This window comes from Macaca nemestrina, chromosome 20 (genome assembly GCF_043159975.1).
Source record: "Macaca nemestrina isolate mMacNem1 chromosome 20, mMacNem.hap1, whole genome shotgun sequence".
In the NCBI taxonomy this organism is placed as follows: Eukaryota; Metazoa; Chordata; class Mammalia; order Primates; family Cercopithecidae; genus Macaca; species Macaca nemestrina.
In genome coordinates, this window is record NC_092144.1 from 14,154,390 (window position 1) to 14,172,686 (window position 18,297).

General features: G+C 41.7%; 2 protein-coding genes across 2 annotated transcripts; both read right to left on the reverse strand.

Annotated features, from left to right (window-relative positions):
* Positions 1–1,859: 1,859 nt before the first annotated feature.
* LOC105496560 (olfactory receptor 7A10) lies at positions 1,860–11,850 on the reverse strand. The gene is made up of 2 exons (XM_071086974.1): positions 11,428–11,850; positions 1,860–3,285 (listed from the first exon to the last, which is right to left on the reverse strand). The coding sequence occupies exon 2, from the start codon at positions 3,270–3,272 to the stop codon at positions 2,343–2,345; it is 930 nt and encodes a 309-aa protein (XP_070943075.1). The 5' UTR covers positions 3,273–3,285; positions 11,428–11,850; the 3' UTR covers positions 1,860–2,342.
* Positions 11,851–14,313: 2,463 nt separating this feature from the next.
* LOC105486840 (putative olfactory receptor 7A2) lies at positions 14,314–18,077 on the reverse strand. The gene is made up of 2 exons (XM_071086184.1): positions 18,046–18,077; positions 14,314–15,256 (listed from the first exon to the last, which is right to left on the reverse strand). Exons 1-2 carry the CDS (start codon positions 18,075–18,077, stop codon positions 14,314–14,316), a joined length of 975 nt encoding a protein of 324 aa, XP_070942285.1.
* Positions 18,078–18,297: the final 220 nt, after the last annotated feature.

Genomic DNA, 18,297 nt, shown 5'->3' on the forward strand with positions numbered 1-18,297 from the left:
ACTCACTATGGCAAGAACAGCAGGGAAATCGGCCCCCGTGATACAATCACCTCCCACCAGGTCCCTTCCTTGACACACGGGGATTACAACTGGAGATGAGATTTGGGTAGGGACACAGAGTCAAACCATATTGTACACCACGACCAACAGGATTTATGTCCACGACCAACAGGATTTATGTTAGGTCAGTCTCTTTAATAAATGCCATTGGGAAAATTTGATATCTGCATGTCTAAGAATGAAATTGGATCTATTTCACACCGTATACAAAATTCACTCAAAATGGATTAAAGACTTAAATATAAGACCCAAAACTGTAACACTACTAGATGAAAACATAGTGGAAAGACTGCATGACATTGGTCTGGGCAAACATTTTTTGGAATGCTAACTGACCCCCAGCAGCCATAACTACAGCTTTGATTGGACAAGTGACTGATTTGGGCAACTTTCTCCTGATAACAGTATCATTGACTATGGACTGGCTCTGGCTGGTTTATACAGGCTGCTCACTTGCATGCCTTTCTGTTCTGGAAAGAGCTTTTGAGGGATAGGGTCTACTTGTAATACATTTCAATGTTAAAATCTCCACTCCAAAGTGGGCATGGGTTGTATGTTGCATGAGTGTTTGTTTCATACACTAAAAATACAAAAAAATTAGCTGGGCATGGTGCCAGGCGCCTGTAGTCCCAGCTACTTGGGAGGCTGAGGCAGGAGAATGGCATGAACTCGGGAGGTGGAGCTTGCAGTGAGCCAAGATTGCGCCACTGCACTCCAGCCAGGGCAACACAGCAAGACTCTGTCTCAAAAAAAAAAAAAAATTGAGATTCCATCACTTTTCTTGAGCTTCCTCTCTCAAATTGTCCTTGCTGTCCAAAGTTCAAGAACTTGATTTGGGTAGCCCTATGGACTGAATATTTTTGTCCCTTCCAAATTTCATATATCCCAAATTCCCAAAGTTAAGACTTCTCCACAGGCCTCCTATGTGATTAACAAAAAGCATGACATTAAACCATTTACTATTAGGATGACTTGTTATGCAGCAGTAGCTTACTGATACAATAATCAATGTAAATGGAACTAAAGAGATTCAGAATAATCTGCTGTTTCTTGGTTCTGGACCTTTGTTCTGTTATTTGAAGGAAACGTTCGTGATTACCTGGTTATTCATATTTATTTCAGATAACTGTATTAAAATGAGACTGCCTATTAGATTGTCTTCAGGTAGCTAGGAGAGGTTGAAAGTAAATATGTTCGGAAAACACTGACTTTTTTTCACATGCTAATCCACCAGGTTACTTTTGAGTAACCCTGAGTCCAGAAAAGCCTCCAAAAATGTCTAGTTGATGGATTACTCTTTTTATAGAAATGTGTCCACAGTAATTTTTGCCTTTCCTCCAAAACAACCCTTGGTGTTCTTCCATACATCATAGTCTATGATGCTTGTAGCTGCTTACACATTCCTTCCAGAGCACGTATAATGTTTCCTCCAAGATACAAGCCCTGGGTCTGGGTGGTGGAGGTGTGGAGATCCACTTGTCCTGCGGCCACCTAAGACCATGCTTCTGTCTGTAAGTTTCCCTGGGAAATTACCCTAACCAACAAACTGGCTTGTCTGTGTTGTCCTTTGGCCTCTCAGATCCTTCTGCACTTGGGAACTGCTTTGAATATATAGTCCTTTCATGGAACAACACATATGTCTTTGAAGGAAAGAACTATGACCTTCAATCACAAGTGTCTATTCCCAGAGGCAACACTGGGTAGAAGTTCGAGCTCTTGTGTGAGTCATCCTTTGATCATGAGAGTTGAAGAGTGTTTAGAGTACAAAAGAGAGAAAACAACCAAAGATAAAGTAAATACATGTATTGTTCACTTATCAACACTTTGATGCTTATGACATTTTTAAGGAAGAGATGTTAGTTAGGACAATGGAAGGAGTCATATTTGTAGGTAGCACTGGAAACCATTAGGCAGAAGTAGCAGAGTGATGCAAGGACATTGTACAGAACATGGCACTCAATCCTTCACTGAGATGAACAAATCTAGTGACATGTGGACACCAGGCTCCTCTACTTCAATGATTAGATGTGCATCATCAAAACCAAATATTCAATAGTTATTTAATGTATGATTGAAAATTGTATTCCGTCATATTTAAGATCATCTCTGACTCTAAGAAGAATAGTGTAAATTCTATAAAGTAGTTGAGGAATGAAGTTTAAACTCCAGGAAATAAATGGAAGGGGCAAGTCCTCCTTCCACAATCTTATTAACAAATCACCATTTCTGGCTCTGGGGCTTAGAGCTCTGAAGTCACAGGCCCTTCTTGAAAAATAACCTTTCTATTGCTTCCCTCTGAAGAATCTTTTCATAGCCCCCTTTATGTCTTTATTCTTCAGACTGTAGATAAAGGGGTTCAGCATGGGGGTGACCACAGTGTACATCACTGAGGCTGTTGCACTTGTGTGTGAGTTGCGGGTTGCAGCAGAACTAAGGTACACCCCTAAGCATGTACCATAAAATAAGGAGACAACTGAGAGGTGAGATGCACAGGTGGAAAATGCCTTGTATTTCCCCCGAGCTGATGAGATTGCACATATGGAGGAAACGATCTTAGAGTAAGAGTAAAGGATCCCAGTGAGGGGACCACCGCCCAGCAGTGCTACTGCAAAATACATCACCATGTCATTAACAAAGGTGTCAGAACAGGCAAGGTGGATGACCTGATTAATTTCACAGAAAAAATGGGGGATTTCCATGTGTGTACAAAAGGGCAGTGACAACACCATTAAGCTTTGTAACAGGGAATTAAGGACACCCATGATCCAGGACGCCAGAACCAGTAGTCCACAGAGCCTTGGGTTCATGATGACCATGTAGTGCAGAGGGTGACAGATGGCCACATACCGGTCATAGGCCATCACAGTCAGGAGGAAGTTATCCAGCCCTACAAAGAGTAAGAAGAAGTACATCTGGATGATGCAGCCTGCATAGGTGATGACTTTGCTGTGTGTCTGGATGTTCACCAGCATCTTCGGGACAGTGGTAGAGACAAAACACATGTCTACTAAGGACAGGTTGGAGAGGAAGAAGTACATGGGGGTGTGGAGGTGGGAGTCTGAGATTGTGGCCAGGATGATGAGCAGGTTCCCGAGGATGGTGACCAGGTACATGGAGAGGAACAGCCCAGAGAGGAAGGGCTGCAATTCTGGTTCCTCTGAAATTCCCAGGAGAAGAAATTCTAAAATTATTGTATTGTTCCACAATTTCATTTTGTTGATGTGACTACCAGAGAGAGAAAGAGAGAGAGAGAGAGAGAGAGAGAGAGAGAACATGAAACAGACATGCATTCCAAAACTATCAGAAATGTTATCATTTATATTCCACAGTCAAGAAGTTAATATCTTTTTATTAAAAAATTATTTTTAAGTTAGCAGATAAAATTATATGTATTTATCACATATAACATGATGTGTTTTTAAAAATTTTATTTCGTTTCAGGATTACATGTGCAGGTTTGTTACACAGGTAAATTGCGTGTCATGGGGATTTAGTGTACAGGTTATTTCAATACCTAGTAATAAGCATAGTACTTGATAGATTTTTGATCCTTGCCCTCCTCCCATCTTCCACCCTCAAGTAGGTTCCAGTATCTATTGTCTCTTTTTTTTTTTGAGATGCAGTCTTGTGCTGTTACCCAAGCTGGAGTGCAGTGGTGTGATCTTGGCTCACTGCAATCTCTGCCTCCTGGTTCACGTGATTCTTGTGCCTCAGCCTCCTGAGTAACTGGGATTACAGGTGGGTACCACCACGCCAATCTAATTTTTGCATTTTTAGTAGAGACGGGGTTTTGCCATGTTGGCCAGGCTGGTCTTGAACTCCTGACCTCAAGTGATCTGCCCGCCTCAGCCTCCCAAAGTGCTAGGATTACAGGCGCGAGCCATTGCGCCTGGCCTATTCTCTTTTTTGTGTTCCTATGTACTCAATGTTTAACTCTCATTTAGAAGTGAGAAATATGATTTCTTGTTCCTGCTTTAGTTTGCTTAGAATAATGGCTTTTAGCTGCATCCATGTTGCTACAAAGGACATTATCTTGTTCTTTATTATGGCTTCATAGTATTCCATGGTATATATGTACCATATTTTCTTTATCCAGTCTACTGTTTTTTTTTGTTTTTTTTTTTTGAGATGGAGTCTCACTCTGTCGCCCAGGCTGGAGTGCAGTGTCCAGATCTCAGCTCACTGCAAGCTCCGCCTCCCGGGTTTATGCTATTCTCCTGCCTCAGCCTCCCAAGTAGCTGGGACTACAGGCGCCCGCCACCAGGCCCAGCTAATTTTTTGTATTTTTTTTAGTAGAGACAGGGTTTCACCATGTTAGCCAGGATGGTCTTGGTCTCCTGACCTCGTGATCCACCCGCCTTGGCCTCCCAAAGTGCTGGGATTACAGGCTTGAGCCACTGTGCCCGGCCTCCAGTCTACTGTTGATGGGCATCTAGGTTGATTCTATGTCTCTGTAATTGTGAACAGTGCTGTGATGAATGTAAGTGTGGGTGTGTCTTTATGGCAGAATAATTTATATTTCTTTGGGTATATACCCAGTAATGGGATTGGTAGGTCAAATGGTTGTTGTGTTTTAAGTTCTTTGAGAAATTGCCAAGAGTCTCATATCAGAATCTATAACGAACTTAAACGATTAACAAGCAGAAAACAAACAACCCCATTAAAAAGTGGGCAAAGGACACGAGCAGACACTTCAGGAAAACACATACATGCGGCCAAGAAGCATATTAAAAAATGCTCAACATCCCTAATCATGATAGAAATGCGAGTGAGATACCACAGTGAGATACCATCTTACACCAGTCAGAATGGCTCTAATTGAAAAGTCAAAAAAATAACACACACTGCTGACGTTGTGGAGAAAAGGTGGGAATGTGATTAGTTCAACCCCTGTGGAAACCTGTTTGGTGATTTCTCAAAGAACTTAAAACATGATGTGTTGAACTATAAATACATTGTGGAACAGCGAAATCTAGCTAATTAACATCTACATGACCTCAAATTGTCATCTTAATTATGGGCTTAATTGTCCTTAATTGACCTTAATTGTCATCTTAATTATGGGCTTATGCCCGTAATTGTTATTACAGGCATAAGCCACCTTGACTGGCCAAGTTCTGGTCTTTTAATTACAAGTTGCCTTTTGGAATATATTGGTCCCAGGTTCTTTTCTTCTGAAAATTCCTCTCACCCTAGAGGTGCGTGCAGACACACACACACACACACACACTGCATACACATGTGCATCACATCGTGGCCTCCTCGGGCTGTGTTACTCCTATGCTCTTCTCACCCCTAGTCTCACTATTAGAAAGGAATGGAGACCAGGCACTGTGGCTCAAGCCTGTAATCCCAGCACTTTGGGAGGCTGAGGCAGGCAGATCACCTGAGGTCAGGAGTTTGAGACCAGCCTGACCAACATGGTGAAACCCTGTCTCTACTAAAAATACAAAAATTAGCCAGGCGTGGTGGTGCACACCTGTAATCCCAGCTACTTGGGAGGCTGAGGCAGGAGAATTGCTTGAACCTGGGAGGCGGAGGTTGTAGTGAGTTGAGATCGCGCCACTGGACTCCAGCCTGGGTGACAGAGCGAGACTCCATCTCAAAAAAAAAAAGGATACCAGGCACATTTCAATATCAAATTATTTTTCCCCAAGAGCATATACAAATGATACACAGAAATTCCAGTTTGGAAATCTCCCATGCACATGTAGCCATGAGGCTATATTTTGGTATGGCCATTTTCTGCCTTATTTTTAAAGAAATATTTTGTAAAAATCTGCCCAATAAACATAGAGAAAGGAGAATTAATTGGCCACATTTTCTTTATCCAGTCTATCATTGATGACTTGGAACCAACCCAATAATTTATATTTAATAATTTATATAATTGCTCATTGGCTGAATCCAATGAGCACGCTCTAGTCCTTGTGCTGATCTTCCTCTAACATGCAAAGGCGTTCCCAGGCCACACGATAAAATCGAGCATGCACCATAATAATTCTGTCCTTTTTCACTGAATAAAATTCGGGATATGATTTCTCCCAGAAGACACTGTCACGCACACATTTATTATATTGTACTGTGTCTTCACTGTTGTAATGCAAGATCCACATGAACAGAAACTACACGTGCTCTGTGTACTTTCACATTTTCACAAAAGTATGTAAATATATGTGCATTATATGGAAAAAAATTAAAGCAAGGAGAGGTTATGAAATACAAAGAATGCCAGAGGAATAAAGTCAGGTTAAATGTAGTGATTCCAGGGCCAGGTGCAGTGGCTCACACCTGTAATCCCAACACTTTGGGAGGCCGAGGCTGGTGGATCACGAGGTCAGGAGATTGAGACCAGCCTGGTCAACATGGTGAAACCCCATCTCTACTAAAAATACAACATTTAGCTGAGCGTGGTGGCACGCACCTGTAATCCTAGCTACTCGGGAGGCTGAGGCAGGAGAATTGCTTGAACCCAGGAGGTGGAGGTTGCAGTGAGCCAGAATTGTGCCACTGATCATGCCACTGCATTCCAGCCTGGGCAACAGAACAAGACTCAAGACTCCATTTCAAAAAAAAAAAAACACCAAGTGAAAATGGTGGTGATATATTACATATTAATTTTGCTTCAACTAAGCAACAGTTTAAGGCAATAAATCTCTGGCCTGGGGACAGAGCAAGACTCCATCTGTCTCTCTATGTGTATACACACACACACACACACACATACACATACACATATATGTATAGTGTGATTTCAAACAATTGCACTAAACATAATGGAAAGGAATGTCAAAAATTCATTTAAACAAGATACAAAATATCAATTACTTAGTAACATCAAAATAGATTAATTATTGAATTGGCAAAGACCTAGATATAAAATTATACAATATATAATATATCTAGAATGTTCTGGTGCATAGTAGATCCTCTCCATTTATTAAATGTTTCAGGGAACAAATCTCAGTCCATGTAGACATTGAATATGTGACAAAGTTTTATTTCAATTAGGTTGAAAATGTTTGGATTGTTGGGTAAAACCTGGCATCAATAGCTGTATACCTGGAAGAAAATGATATTTGTCTCCTCGTTCATATCATGTAAAGAATTAGAGGGTTTAAAGATGTCAGTGTAAAAGCAAACAATCTATTTTTGGCGACTATCTAGAAAACTACATATAAGGCCAGGCGTGGTGGCTCACGCCTGTAATCCCAGCACTTTGGGAGGCCGAGGTGGGTGAATCATGAGGTCAGGAGATGGAGACCATCCTGGCCAGCATGGTGAAACCCCGTCTCTACTAAAAACACAAAAATTAGTTGGGCATGGTGGCGCGTGCCTGTAATCCCAGCTACTTGGGAGGCTGAGGCACGAGAATCGCTTGAACCTGGGAGGCAGATGTTGCAGAGAGCCGAGATCGTGCCGCTTCATTCCAGCCTGGTGACAGAGCAAGACCCTGTCTCAAAAAAAAAAAAAGATGGAAAACTACACATAAAAGGCATGTGTGGGCAAACCCTCTTAACTAAGGCAGGAAACAGAAGTAAGAGAGACGTGTTTATCTAGATAAGATTTAAAACCTTTAATGGTTGAAAATATTCTAAAAGTAAACAGAGAAACAATATTCTGTAAAAATTAATGGAAATGCTGATAATTGTAGAAAAATGGACATATAATAATCAACAAGTGAGGGCTGGACATGGTGGCTCACGCCTGCAATCCCAGCACTTTGGGAGGACGATGTGGGCAGATTCACTTGAGGTCAGGAGTTCAAAACCAGCCTGGCCAACATGGTGAAACTCCATCTCTACTAAAAATTAAAAAAAAAAAAAATTGCCGAGAGCGGTGGTATGTGCCTGTAATCCCAGCTACGTGGAGGCTGAGGCAGGAGAACTGCTTGAACCTGGGAGGCAGAGGTTGCAGTGAGCCAAGATCATGCCACTGCACTCCAGCCTGGGCAACAGAACAAGACTCAAGACTCCGTTTCAAAAAAAAAAAAAAAAAAAAAAAGAGTGAAAATGGTGATGATATATTATATATGAATTTTGCTTAAACCAAACAATAGTTTAAGGCAATAATAAATCTCTGTCACACCCATCAGCCTGGGAAAAAACTTAAGGAGCTACCACATTAAGTAGGGTTGGAACTTATAAATAGGGAGAAAAGGGAAACTCTCCAATTTTGCTGGCATAAATGTGAAGTGATACACCTGGATACAGCTATAAATACTAAAAATACTCAGATATTCATTCACTTGGTTTCTCAATCTCAGCACTACTTAAATTCTCAGCCAGATTATTTATTGTGGTAGGGTCTGTCCCTGTTGTCTACTGACCTTTCACAGGGTGAAAGCCAGATATGTCATTGCTCAGTGTCCCCAGGGGGACAAAATCATGCTGCCCACTCAAGTGAGAACGACAATTTTAACATAAAGATTCCAAAATGTGGGAGGCTGAGATGAGCGGATCATGATGTCAGGAGGAGTTTGAGACCAACCTGGCCAACGTGGTGAAATCCCGTCTCTACTAAAAATACCAAAATTAGCCCGGCATGCTGGCATGGGCCTGTAATCCCAGCTACTTCGGGAGGCTGAGGCAGGAGAATCACTTGAACCCAGGAGGCGGAGGTTGCAGTGAGCCGATATCGGGCCATTGCACTCCAGCCTGGGCGACAAGAGCAAGACTCCGTCTTAAATAAAAAAAAAATTCCGCCGGGCGCGGTGGCTCACGCCTGTAATCCCAGCACTTTGGGAGGCCGAGGCGGGCGGATCACAAGGTCAGGAGATCGAGACCACGGTGAAACCCCGTCTCTACTAAAACATACAAAAAATTAGCCAGGTGCTGTGGCGGGCACCTGTAATCCCAGCTAGTCCAGACGCTGAGGCAGGAGAATGGCGTGAACCCGGGAGACAGAGCTTGCAGTGAGCCAAGATCGCGCCACTGCACTCCAGCCTGGGGGAAAGAGCGAGACTCCGTCTCAAAAAAAAAAAAAAAAAAATTCCAAAATGTTTTTATAGCATTTATAGGAAACGAAAGGAAAGGAGAAGACAAGCTAAAAACAACTGCCCTAAAATATAGCATATTTGTGATATGCATAGGATTCTGTCTATGCATTTGTATAAATGCTGTATAAATACAAAAGTGTGCACAATATAGAAAGAGAAGTTTTAAAGGAAACGAACTTATACAACAAGGAATGGCAGTTAACATGCAATTAGGTTAAGCACAGAGGTTTCAAAACAACTGTATAAAGCAATATAGAATGAAAATCTGAAAAAAATTAATATAATCATATAAAATATTAATAATTTAATAACATCAAAATGGGTTACAAATGTAAGATTAAACTGCCAGTCATGGAAACTAAAGAATATGACAGGAAGCCTTTTAAAATTATCTGGGCATGGTGGTTGGCACCTGTAATCCCAGCTACTCGGGAGGCTGAGGCAGGAGAGTCACTTGAACCCGGGAGGTGAAGGTTGCAGTGAGTTGAGATCGCGCCACTGCACTCCAGCCTGGGTGACAGAGTGAGACTCCATCTCAAAAGAAAAAAAAAAAATGAAAAGGAAGCAGTATCTAAGGTTATAATTTGATCTTATATAAAGATGTAAGGGGCCGGACGCTCATGCCTGTAATTCCAGCACTTTGGGAGGCCGAGGCGAGTGGATCACGAGGTCAGGAGATCGAGACCATCCTGGCTAACATGGTGAAACCCCGTCTCTACTAAAAATACAAAAAAATTAGCTGGGTGTGGTGGCGGGAGCCTGTAGTCCCAGCTACTCGGGAGGCTGAGGCAGGAGAATGGCGTGAACCCGGGAGGCGGAGCTTGCAGTGAGCCGAGATTGCACCACTGCACCCCAGCCTAGGTGACAGAGCAGGACTCCATCTCAAAAAAACAAAACAAAACAAAACAAAAAAAGATGTAAGGATTCAAACATGTTTATGACAGATAAATGTGACCTTTAAATATATAAGGATTCAAATCTGTTTATAAGAAATAAAGGCGATGCAACTTCTAGATATAGATTGAATACAAAAAGCTAAAAGGCACAATAAGGAATGACAGAGATGTGAAAAGAAGTTGGAAGTTTATGTATAGGAGGTGATTTATTTAGCCGAAAGATGCAGAATAACTTTCTACATTTATAAGGCAATTAGGGGGATGCAATGTGACCAATGGATGGATTTGGGTATACAAGCTTTTTAAACTTGCACCCAGTCCTCTCAAATACATTGAAACTTATATAAAAGAACATAAAAGAGCTTTAAAAAGTACATATAAGATTCTTTATGTAGCAACTTACGTAACAGAACTGAATGACAAATGCCAAAATTGGCAAAAACTCCAATGCTTATATGTTAAAGAAAGCAGTAAAAAACATGAATGAAATCACTTTGAATGCATCATACAAAAGCCAAGAATTTTCATAGACAATTTCCAATAGAGTGATAAATGTCTAACGAACACAGGTATAGTCAGTCTTACTAGTAAGGAAAAATTGCAACGTAAAGGCCATTAATATACCAGTTTTCAACTATTAAATAAATTTCTAATTCATTTGAATACCTAGCATAAGAAAAGAGGCTGAAACTGTATGTTTCATAAACTGCTGTTGCCAGGTAGTAGTTGGAAAATATTTATTGGTCTGGATCTTTCTCATCAATATGGAAACAAACTTAAATATATCCTTCTTAAAAATGAAAAATTGGCGGGGCCAGGTGGCTCATGCCTGTAATCCCAGCACTTTGGGAGGCCGAGGTGAGTGGATCACGAGGTCAAGAGATTGAGACCTGCCTGGCCAACATGGCGAAACCCTGTCTCTACTAAAAATACAAAATTTAGCTGGGCGTGGTGGCATGCACCTGTAATCCCAGCTACTTGGAAGGTTGAGGCAGGAGAATTGCTTGAATCTGGGAGACAGAGGTTGCAGTGAGCCGAGATTTCGCCACTGCACTCCAGCCTGGGCGACAGAGCGAGACTCTGTGTTAAAAAAAGAAAAAAGAAAAAATGCCCTCACTTCCATTCATATCTCCCATAGCTAATACCCTACTTCTCTTTCCCACTTAATTGCAGTGATTCTTGGGCAGATGTTCTGCTTTCACTGGAACTACTTTAGACCCCACATTTTCTCTTCTAATTGGGCTTTTATTATCCTTACTTGATTGTCATCTATCACTCTCCATTGCTGAGTTCAACATGCACTTCCCTTCTTAGCATCGTAAATAAAGATACAAATCAATTCGTTCACCAAGCAAATACCCACAGCAGCCTCTTTACTCTGGTGTCGCCAGGAATGGCTCTTTCAAGATCTCGGGTCTATGCTCACAGCTTGCAATCTCCCTGATCCTTTCCTACAGTGCCTGTTGGACTCACCTTGTTGGGTTTTCTGAAATGAAGGTCTCAATCTAGAAGTGCAAATTCCTCCCTGGATGGTTGATGGTGGAGACTGAGGCTATGTCCCAAGACAAGACAGTAGGAGAAAGGAAAGAATCAGTACCCCTGAGCCAGCAGATATAGACTCTGAAAGAAACAAGGATGTCCTATCCAGCCCAAGGTTGCATATGCTGAGGGACACCTGCGGAGGAGAAATTTACAGCTTCGTATGCCTGCTCATTGGAGACATTTCTTCTTGTTATTCAACCCCTGATCACATCAAGTCCCTGTGGGACATTGCTCTTCATGGAATGAATTTTTTTTCTTGCATACTCAGTTCCCAAGACACCAGATTAAACATCAGGTGAATCGAGTCTTTATTATTCCTTCTCCATGGATTTGTCTGCCTTCCAAAGGTCTAACCTCCTCTCCCTTCATTCCAACCCTGATGGAAAGTTTCCTCCGAAGTTTAAACTGAGGAATGTTTCTTGACTAAGCCCCTTGAGTCTCCAAAGCATTGACTTGTGATAGGAACACAGGTTAAGAGCTGTCACTTAATCCTTCATTTATAAAACATTTGATAATTGTCAGAGATATATTTACATCTTTTCATGCAAGTTACACTTAGATTATCACCTTATAAGGGTGATCTCATTAATTTTTTAAAAAAGTATTTATTTCAAGTCTTTGCTATTGCGAATTTTTTTTTGTTTTTAATATTTTTTATTATACCTTAAGTTCTAGGATACATGTGCACAACGTGCAGGTTTGTTACATATGTATACATGTGTCATGCTGGTGTGCTGCGTCCATTAACTCGTCATTTACATTAGGTATATCTCCTAATGCTATCCCTCCCCCCTCCCCCCACCCCCCAACAGGCCCCGGTGTGTGATGTTCCCCTTCCTGTGTCCAAGTGATCTCATTGTTCAATTCCTACCTATGAGTGAGAACATGCGGTGTTTGGTTTTCTGTTCTTGCGATAGTTTGCTGAGAATGATGGTTTCTAACTGCATCCATGTCCCTTCAAAGGACACGAACTCATCCTTTTTTATGGCTGCATAGTATTCCATGGTGTATATGTGCCACATTTTCTTAATCCAGTCTGTCACTGATGGGCATTTGGGTTGATTCCAAGTCTTTGCTATTGTGAATAGAGCCACAGTAAACATACGTGTGCGTGTGTCTTTATAGCAGCATGATTTATAATCCTTTGGGTATATCCCCAGTAATGGGATGGCTGGGTCAAATGGTATTTCTAGTTCTAGATCCTTGAGGAATTGCCACACTGTCTTCCACAATGGTTGAACTAGTTTACAGTCCCACCAACAGTGTAAAGTGTTCCTATTTCTCCACATCCTCTCCAGCACCTGTTGTTTCCTGACTTTTTAATGATGGCCATTCTAAATGGTGTGAGATGGTATCTCATTGTGGTTTTGATTTGCATTTCTCTGATGGTGAGTGATGATGAATATTTTTTCATGTGTTTGTTGGCTGTATGAATGTCTTCTTTTGAGAAGTGTCTGTTCATATCCTTTGCCTACTTTTTGATGGGGTTGTTTTTTTTCTTGTAAATTTGTTTGAGTTCTTTGTAGGTTCTGGATATTAACCCTTTGTCAGATGGGTAGATTGCAAAAATTTTCTCCCAATTATGACACAATTTTTAAAGAGGAAGATATTTGTTAGTACAACAGAAGGAGTGATATCTACAGGCAGTACTGGAAAATTTTAAGTAAAATGAGGAAGCTAATACAATAAAATTATATGGACCATGACACCAAATCTCTCAGATGAACGAACTTCGTTACACATGGACACCAAGCTTCTATGCTTCAAATGTTCCACAGTAATTCCATATGTGACTGAAAGTTTTATTCTGTCATATTTAAGGTCATCTCTGAGGCTAAGGCCAGATGAAGTCAATTCATGTTTGCTAACTTGTCTTTCTGTTTAGATTACACTTGGAACATCTATTCTCTAAGCACTTTTTGTCTTCCTTGTTTTTAACCAGAGAATATAGTGGGTACTGTAGATACCAAGCAGAATAGAAGACAGGATCCTAAGGAAGAGAATAAAATTCCAGGAGTAGCTATAAAACACACTAGTATATTAAAGTTTACATTGTGAGGAGGACCAGTTAAGACAGTGACAGAGAAAGAAATGCCAAATGGAAAAGTGAAAACCTGTGGTCTCAGCTAGGCATCCACAGTAAAATTATATTAATGGCCTTAGAGTGGCCATTCTTGGTTATCTGGTCTAACACAACTCATTACTCCATGAGTCCGATAGGAATCTCCACCTTGTTTCTGACCCTAGACTGGAAAGAGCTTTGCAAAAGTAGGAAAATGACAAAGGACAAAAAAACTGTTGGCTGTTTGAGAGCTGAAAACTTTTAAAGAAAAGGCATACATTTTACAAAGCAGTTAAGATCATACGAATGGAAATCCTAAAAAATTAACGGAAGGAGCCACTTCTATTTTCACAATCTGACTAATAAATCAGAGTTTCTGGGTCTGGGGCTTAGAACTCTGGAATCACAGACCCTTCTTTAAAAATGGCTGTTTTTAATTTTTTTTTTTTTTTTTTTAAATTTTGAGACAGAGTTTTACTCTGTCTCCCAGGCTGGAGTGCAGTGGCATGATCTCAGCTCACTGCAACCTCACCTCCTGGGTTCCAGCGATTCTCCTGCCTCAGCCTCCTGAGTAGCTGGGACTACAGGCACATGCCACCACGCCCGGCTAATTTTTGTATTTTTGGTAGAGATGGGGTTTCACCATGTTGGTCAGGCTGGTCTCGAACTCCTGACCTCACAATCTGCCCGCCTCCACCTCCCAAAGTGCTGGGATTACGGGGTGAGCCACCGCACCTGGCTGAAAAATGGCTCTTTTATTGTTTCCCTCTGAAGAATTGTGTCAGAGCCCCCTTTATGTCTTTATTCCTCAGACTGTAAATGAAGGGGTTGAGCATGGGGGTGACCACAGTGTACATCACCGAGGTGACAGTAGTTGAGTGTGAGTTTTGGGTCATAGTAGAGCTAAGGTACACTCCTAGCCCCGTACCATAAAATATGGAGACAACCAAGAGGTGAGATGCACAGGTGGAAAATGCCTTGTACTTCCCCTGAGATGACGAGATTGCACGTATGGAGGAAACTATCCTACAGTAAGAATAAAGGATCCCAATAAGAGGACCACCGTCCAGCAGCACAGCTGCAAAATACATCACCATGTTGTTCACAAAGGTGTCAGAACAGGCAAGGTGGATCATCTCATTAAGTTCACAGAAAAAGTGAGGGATTTCCAAGTCTGCGCAGAAGGACAACTGCAACGTCATTAAGCTTTGTAACATGGAGTTTAGGACACTCGTGATCCAGGACATCAGAATCAGCAGTCCACAGAGCTGAGGGTTCATGATGACCGTGTAGTGTAGGGGGTGACAGATGGCCACAAACCGGTCATAGGCCATCACGGTCAGGAGTAAGCTATCCAACACTATAAAGAGTACAAAAAAGCACATCTGGGTGATGCAGCCTGCATAGGTGATGACTTTGCTCTGTGTCTGGATGTTCACCAACATCTTTGGGACCGTGGTGGAGGCAAAACAGATGTCTACGAAGGACAGGTTGGAGAGGAAGGAGTACATGGGGGTGTGGAGGTGGGAGTCTGAGATTGTGGCCAGGATGATGAGCAGGTTCCCAAGCACGGTGACCAGGTGCATGGACAGGAATAGCCCAAAGAGGAATGGCTGCAATTCTTGTTTTTCTGAAAATCCTAGAAGAAGAAATTCTGAAATTCGTGTCTCATTCCCTGCTTTCACCTGGTTGATGTTTCTACAAAAACAAAAAACAAAACAAAACAAAACAAAAAAACAACAAAAAAAACCCCACACACACAAGAAAGAAGAGAACATGAGAAAAACATGCATTGCCAACCCACCAGAAATGCTGTCATACATATTCTACAGTGAAGAAGATACGTTTTATTTTATTTTTTATTTTTAGTTTTTTGAGATACAGTTTTAATCTTGATGCCCAGGCTGGGGTGCAGTGGTGCAATCTCAGCTCACTGCAACCTCCGCCTCCCGGATTCAAGCAATTCTCCTACCTCAGCCTCCCAAGTAGCTGGGATTACAGGCACACGCCACCATGCCTGGCTCATTTTTGAATTTTTAGTCAAGACTGGATTTCACCACGTTGGCCAGGATGGTCTCAAACTCCTGAGCCTAGGTGATCCACCTGCCTCGGCATCCCAAGTGCTGGGATTGCAAGCATGGGAAGAAGTAGTATCTAAGGTTATGGTTTCCTCTCATATAATTATATAAGGATTCCAATATTTGTGAGAGAGAAAGGTGGTCTTTAGTCAGATGATAAAGAATGATTACCAAATGATGGTCAAAGGTCAAAGGTGATGCAACTTCTAAGAAGAGATCTAATACAAAAATCCAAAAAGCACAATAAAAAATAAGAGAGAGAAAACAAGTTGGAAATGCACGCATAAAAGGCAATTTATTTGTCCAAATGATGCAGAAGAACTTTCTACATTTATGTAGCAATGAGGGGAGCACACTATGATAAATGGATTTGGCTACACAATACTTCTAAGCTTTCACACATTTCCCTCAAATACATTGAAAGTTACGTAACAGTAATAAAAGACAAATGCCAAAATCGATGAAAAACTCCAAGTCTTTTATTTTGATAAATGCAATAAAAACAGGATTAAAAAGATTACAAACCCATTTTGCAAGCAGAAAGTTCACGTACAATTTGCAATAGCTGTAAATGTCTAACAAATACGCAGATATGTTTAGCTTCACTATTAAAAAAATGTGGCAAAGTAAAGGTTGCTAGTATATCACCTTTTCACCTATTAAATAAGTTTTTTATTTCATTTGAATTCTTTTTTTTTTTTTTTTTTTTTTTTTCTGAGACGGAGTCTCGCTCTGTCACCCAGGCTGGAGTGCAGTGGCGCGATCTCGGCTCACTGCAAGCTCCGCCTCCCGGGTTCACGCCATTCTTCTGCCTCAGCCTCCCGAGTAGCTGGGACTACAGGCGCCCACAACCGCGCCCGGCTAATTTTTTGTATTTTTAGTAGAGACGGGGTTTCACCGTGGTCTCGATCTCCTGACCTTGTGATCCGCCCGCCTCGGCCTCCCAAAGTGCTGGGATTACAGGCGTGAGCCACCGCGCCCGGCCCATTTGAATTCTTAAGCATGAGAGAAGATATTGCAAAATGTGTACCTCATGACTGCTGTTGTTAGATAGTATTTGAAAGGAATTCATTGGTATGGATCTTTCTCACCAATATGGAAAGAGAGTCAAATATGCCCCTTAAAAATAAACAAACAAACGAAAAAGTCCCTCTCTTCAGTGTATATGTCTCCACAGGTAATTGACAGAGCAGAAGCACCGTCATCTTGGACAAACGCCACTGTAAGTTCCAGCTCCTTTTCTAACCTCATGCATCTTCGGAAAATCACTTCTCTTCTAACAACAAGCAACCAGAAAAAGCAGACAGTAAAACACAGATAAGACAACTCGGGCACAGAGGGAGGGGGAAAATCTCTTGGGTAACCACCAAACCTGGCACTCGCACAGTGGGCCTCAGTATAACAGTGGGATCTAATAAGCACATTCTTTTCCCTTTAGGTGCACTAAGATAGGGAAGCTAAAAGCAGACTTGGGGGGTATGCCTGCAGCTGCAAGAAGATGTGTGGGAACAGGCACAAAAACTCTGTCTCCAGGTAAGCAAGACAAAGAGGCACAGAAACATTCTGAGCCGGTGATAAGCTCTCCCACCTTGAGCCCTTAAAAACTCTTAGTGTATAAGAAAGAGTAAGAGTGCCTCGGCTGGTGCAGTGGCTCATATCTATAATCCCAGCACTTTGGGAGGCCAAGGCAAGCAGATCACGAGGTCAGGAGTTTGAGACCAGCCTGGTCAACATAGTGAAACCCCATCTCTACTAAAAATACAAAAAATTAGCTGGGTGTGGTGGCAGGTGTCTGTAGTCCCAGCTACTTGGGAGGCTGAGGCAGGAGAATCACTTGAACCTGGGCGGCAGAGGTTGCAGTGAGCTGAGATTGCACCACTGCACTCCAGCCTGGGCAACAGTGTGAGACTCCGTCTCAAAAAAAAAAAAAAAAAAAAAAAAAGAGTACCACTGACCTAACTCAGCCAGAAGCCCCTCTCATGTTTGTTCTCCAAAATAAACCTGTCTTTGACCATTGAGCTGCTTTTCATGTTTCTTTCCTCTTTCTTTAACTATTACAGTAGTACCCTATTTTTCATCTTCACTTAATTGTAAAGATCCTTGGGCACAGATGCTGCTTTTACTGGAGCCACTTTAATCCTCTCATTTCCTCTCCTAATTGGGCTTCTATTACTATTACTTCATTGTCAACAATCATCTTCCAATGCTGAATTCAATGTTCACATTTCTTTTTAGTATCCTAAATAAATACCTGAATCAATTAATTAGTCAGGCAAACTAGCAAACAACCACAACAATCTCTCCACTCTAGCACTGGTTGGATTGGCTCTCAGGTGACCTTAGGTTCACGTTCACAGTTCCATTCTCCCTGACCCTTTCCCGCAGTACCTACTGGACACTTGGACTTACCTTGACTGGTTTTCTGAAAGAAAAGTCGCCATGTGGAAGTGTGAATTCCTCCCTGGGTGGTTGATGGTGGAGACGGAAGCTCTGTGCTGAGACAAGACAGTAGGAGAAAGGAAAGGTACCTGAGCCAGCAGATTTAGACTCCAAAAAACACAAGCATGTTCCATCCAGCCCAAGGTTGCATATGCTGAGTGACAACAGCCAAGGAAGTACTTACAGATTTGTATATCTGCTCATTAGGCACATTTCCTCTTG

Bases quoted from the DNA above. Each gene is read 5' to 3' on its own strand.
- LOC105486840 (XM_071086184.1), bottom strand. From the start codon at position 18,077: ATGGCGACTTTTCTTTCAGAAAACCAGTCAAG. The intron at 15,257-18,045 runs GTAAGTCCAAGT...TTGTTTTTGTAG, and splicing joins CTTTCAGAAAACCAGTCAAG to AAACATCAACCAGGTGAAAG.
- LOC105496560 (XM_071086974.1), bottom strand. From the start codon at position 3,272: ATGAAATTGTGGAACAATACAATAATTTTAGAATTTCTTCTCCTGGGA.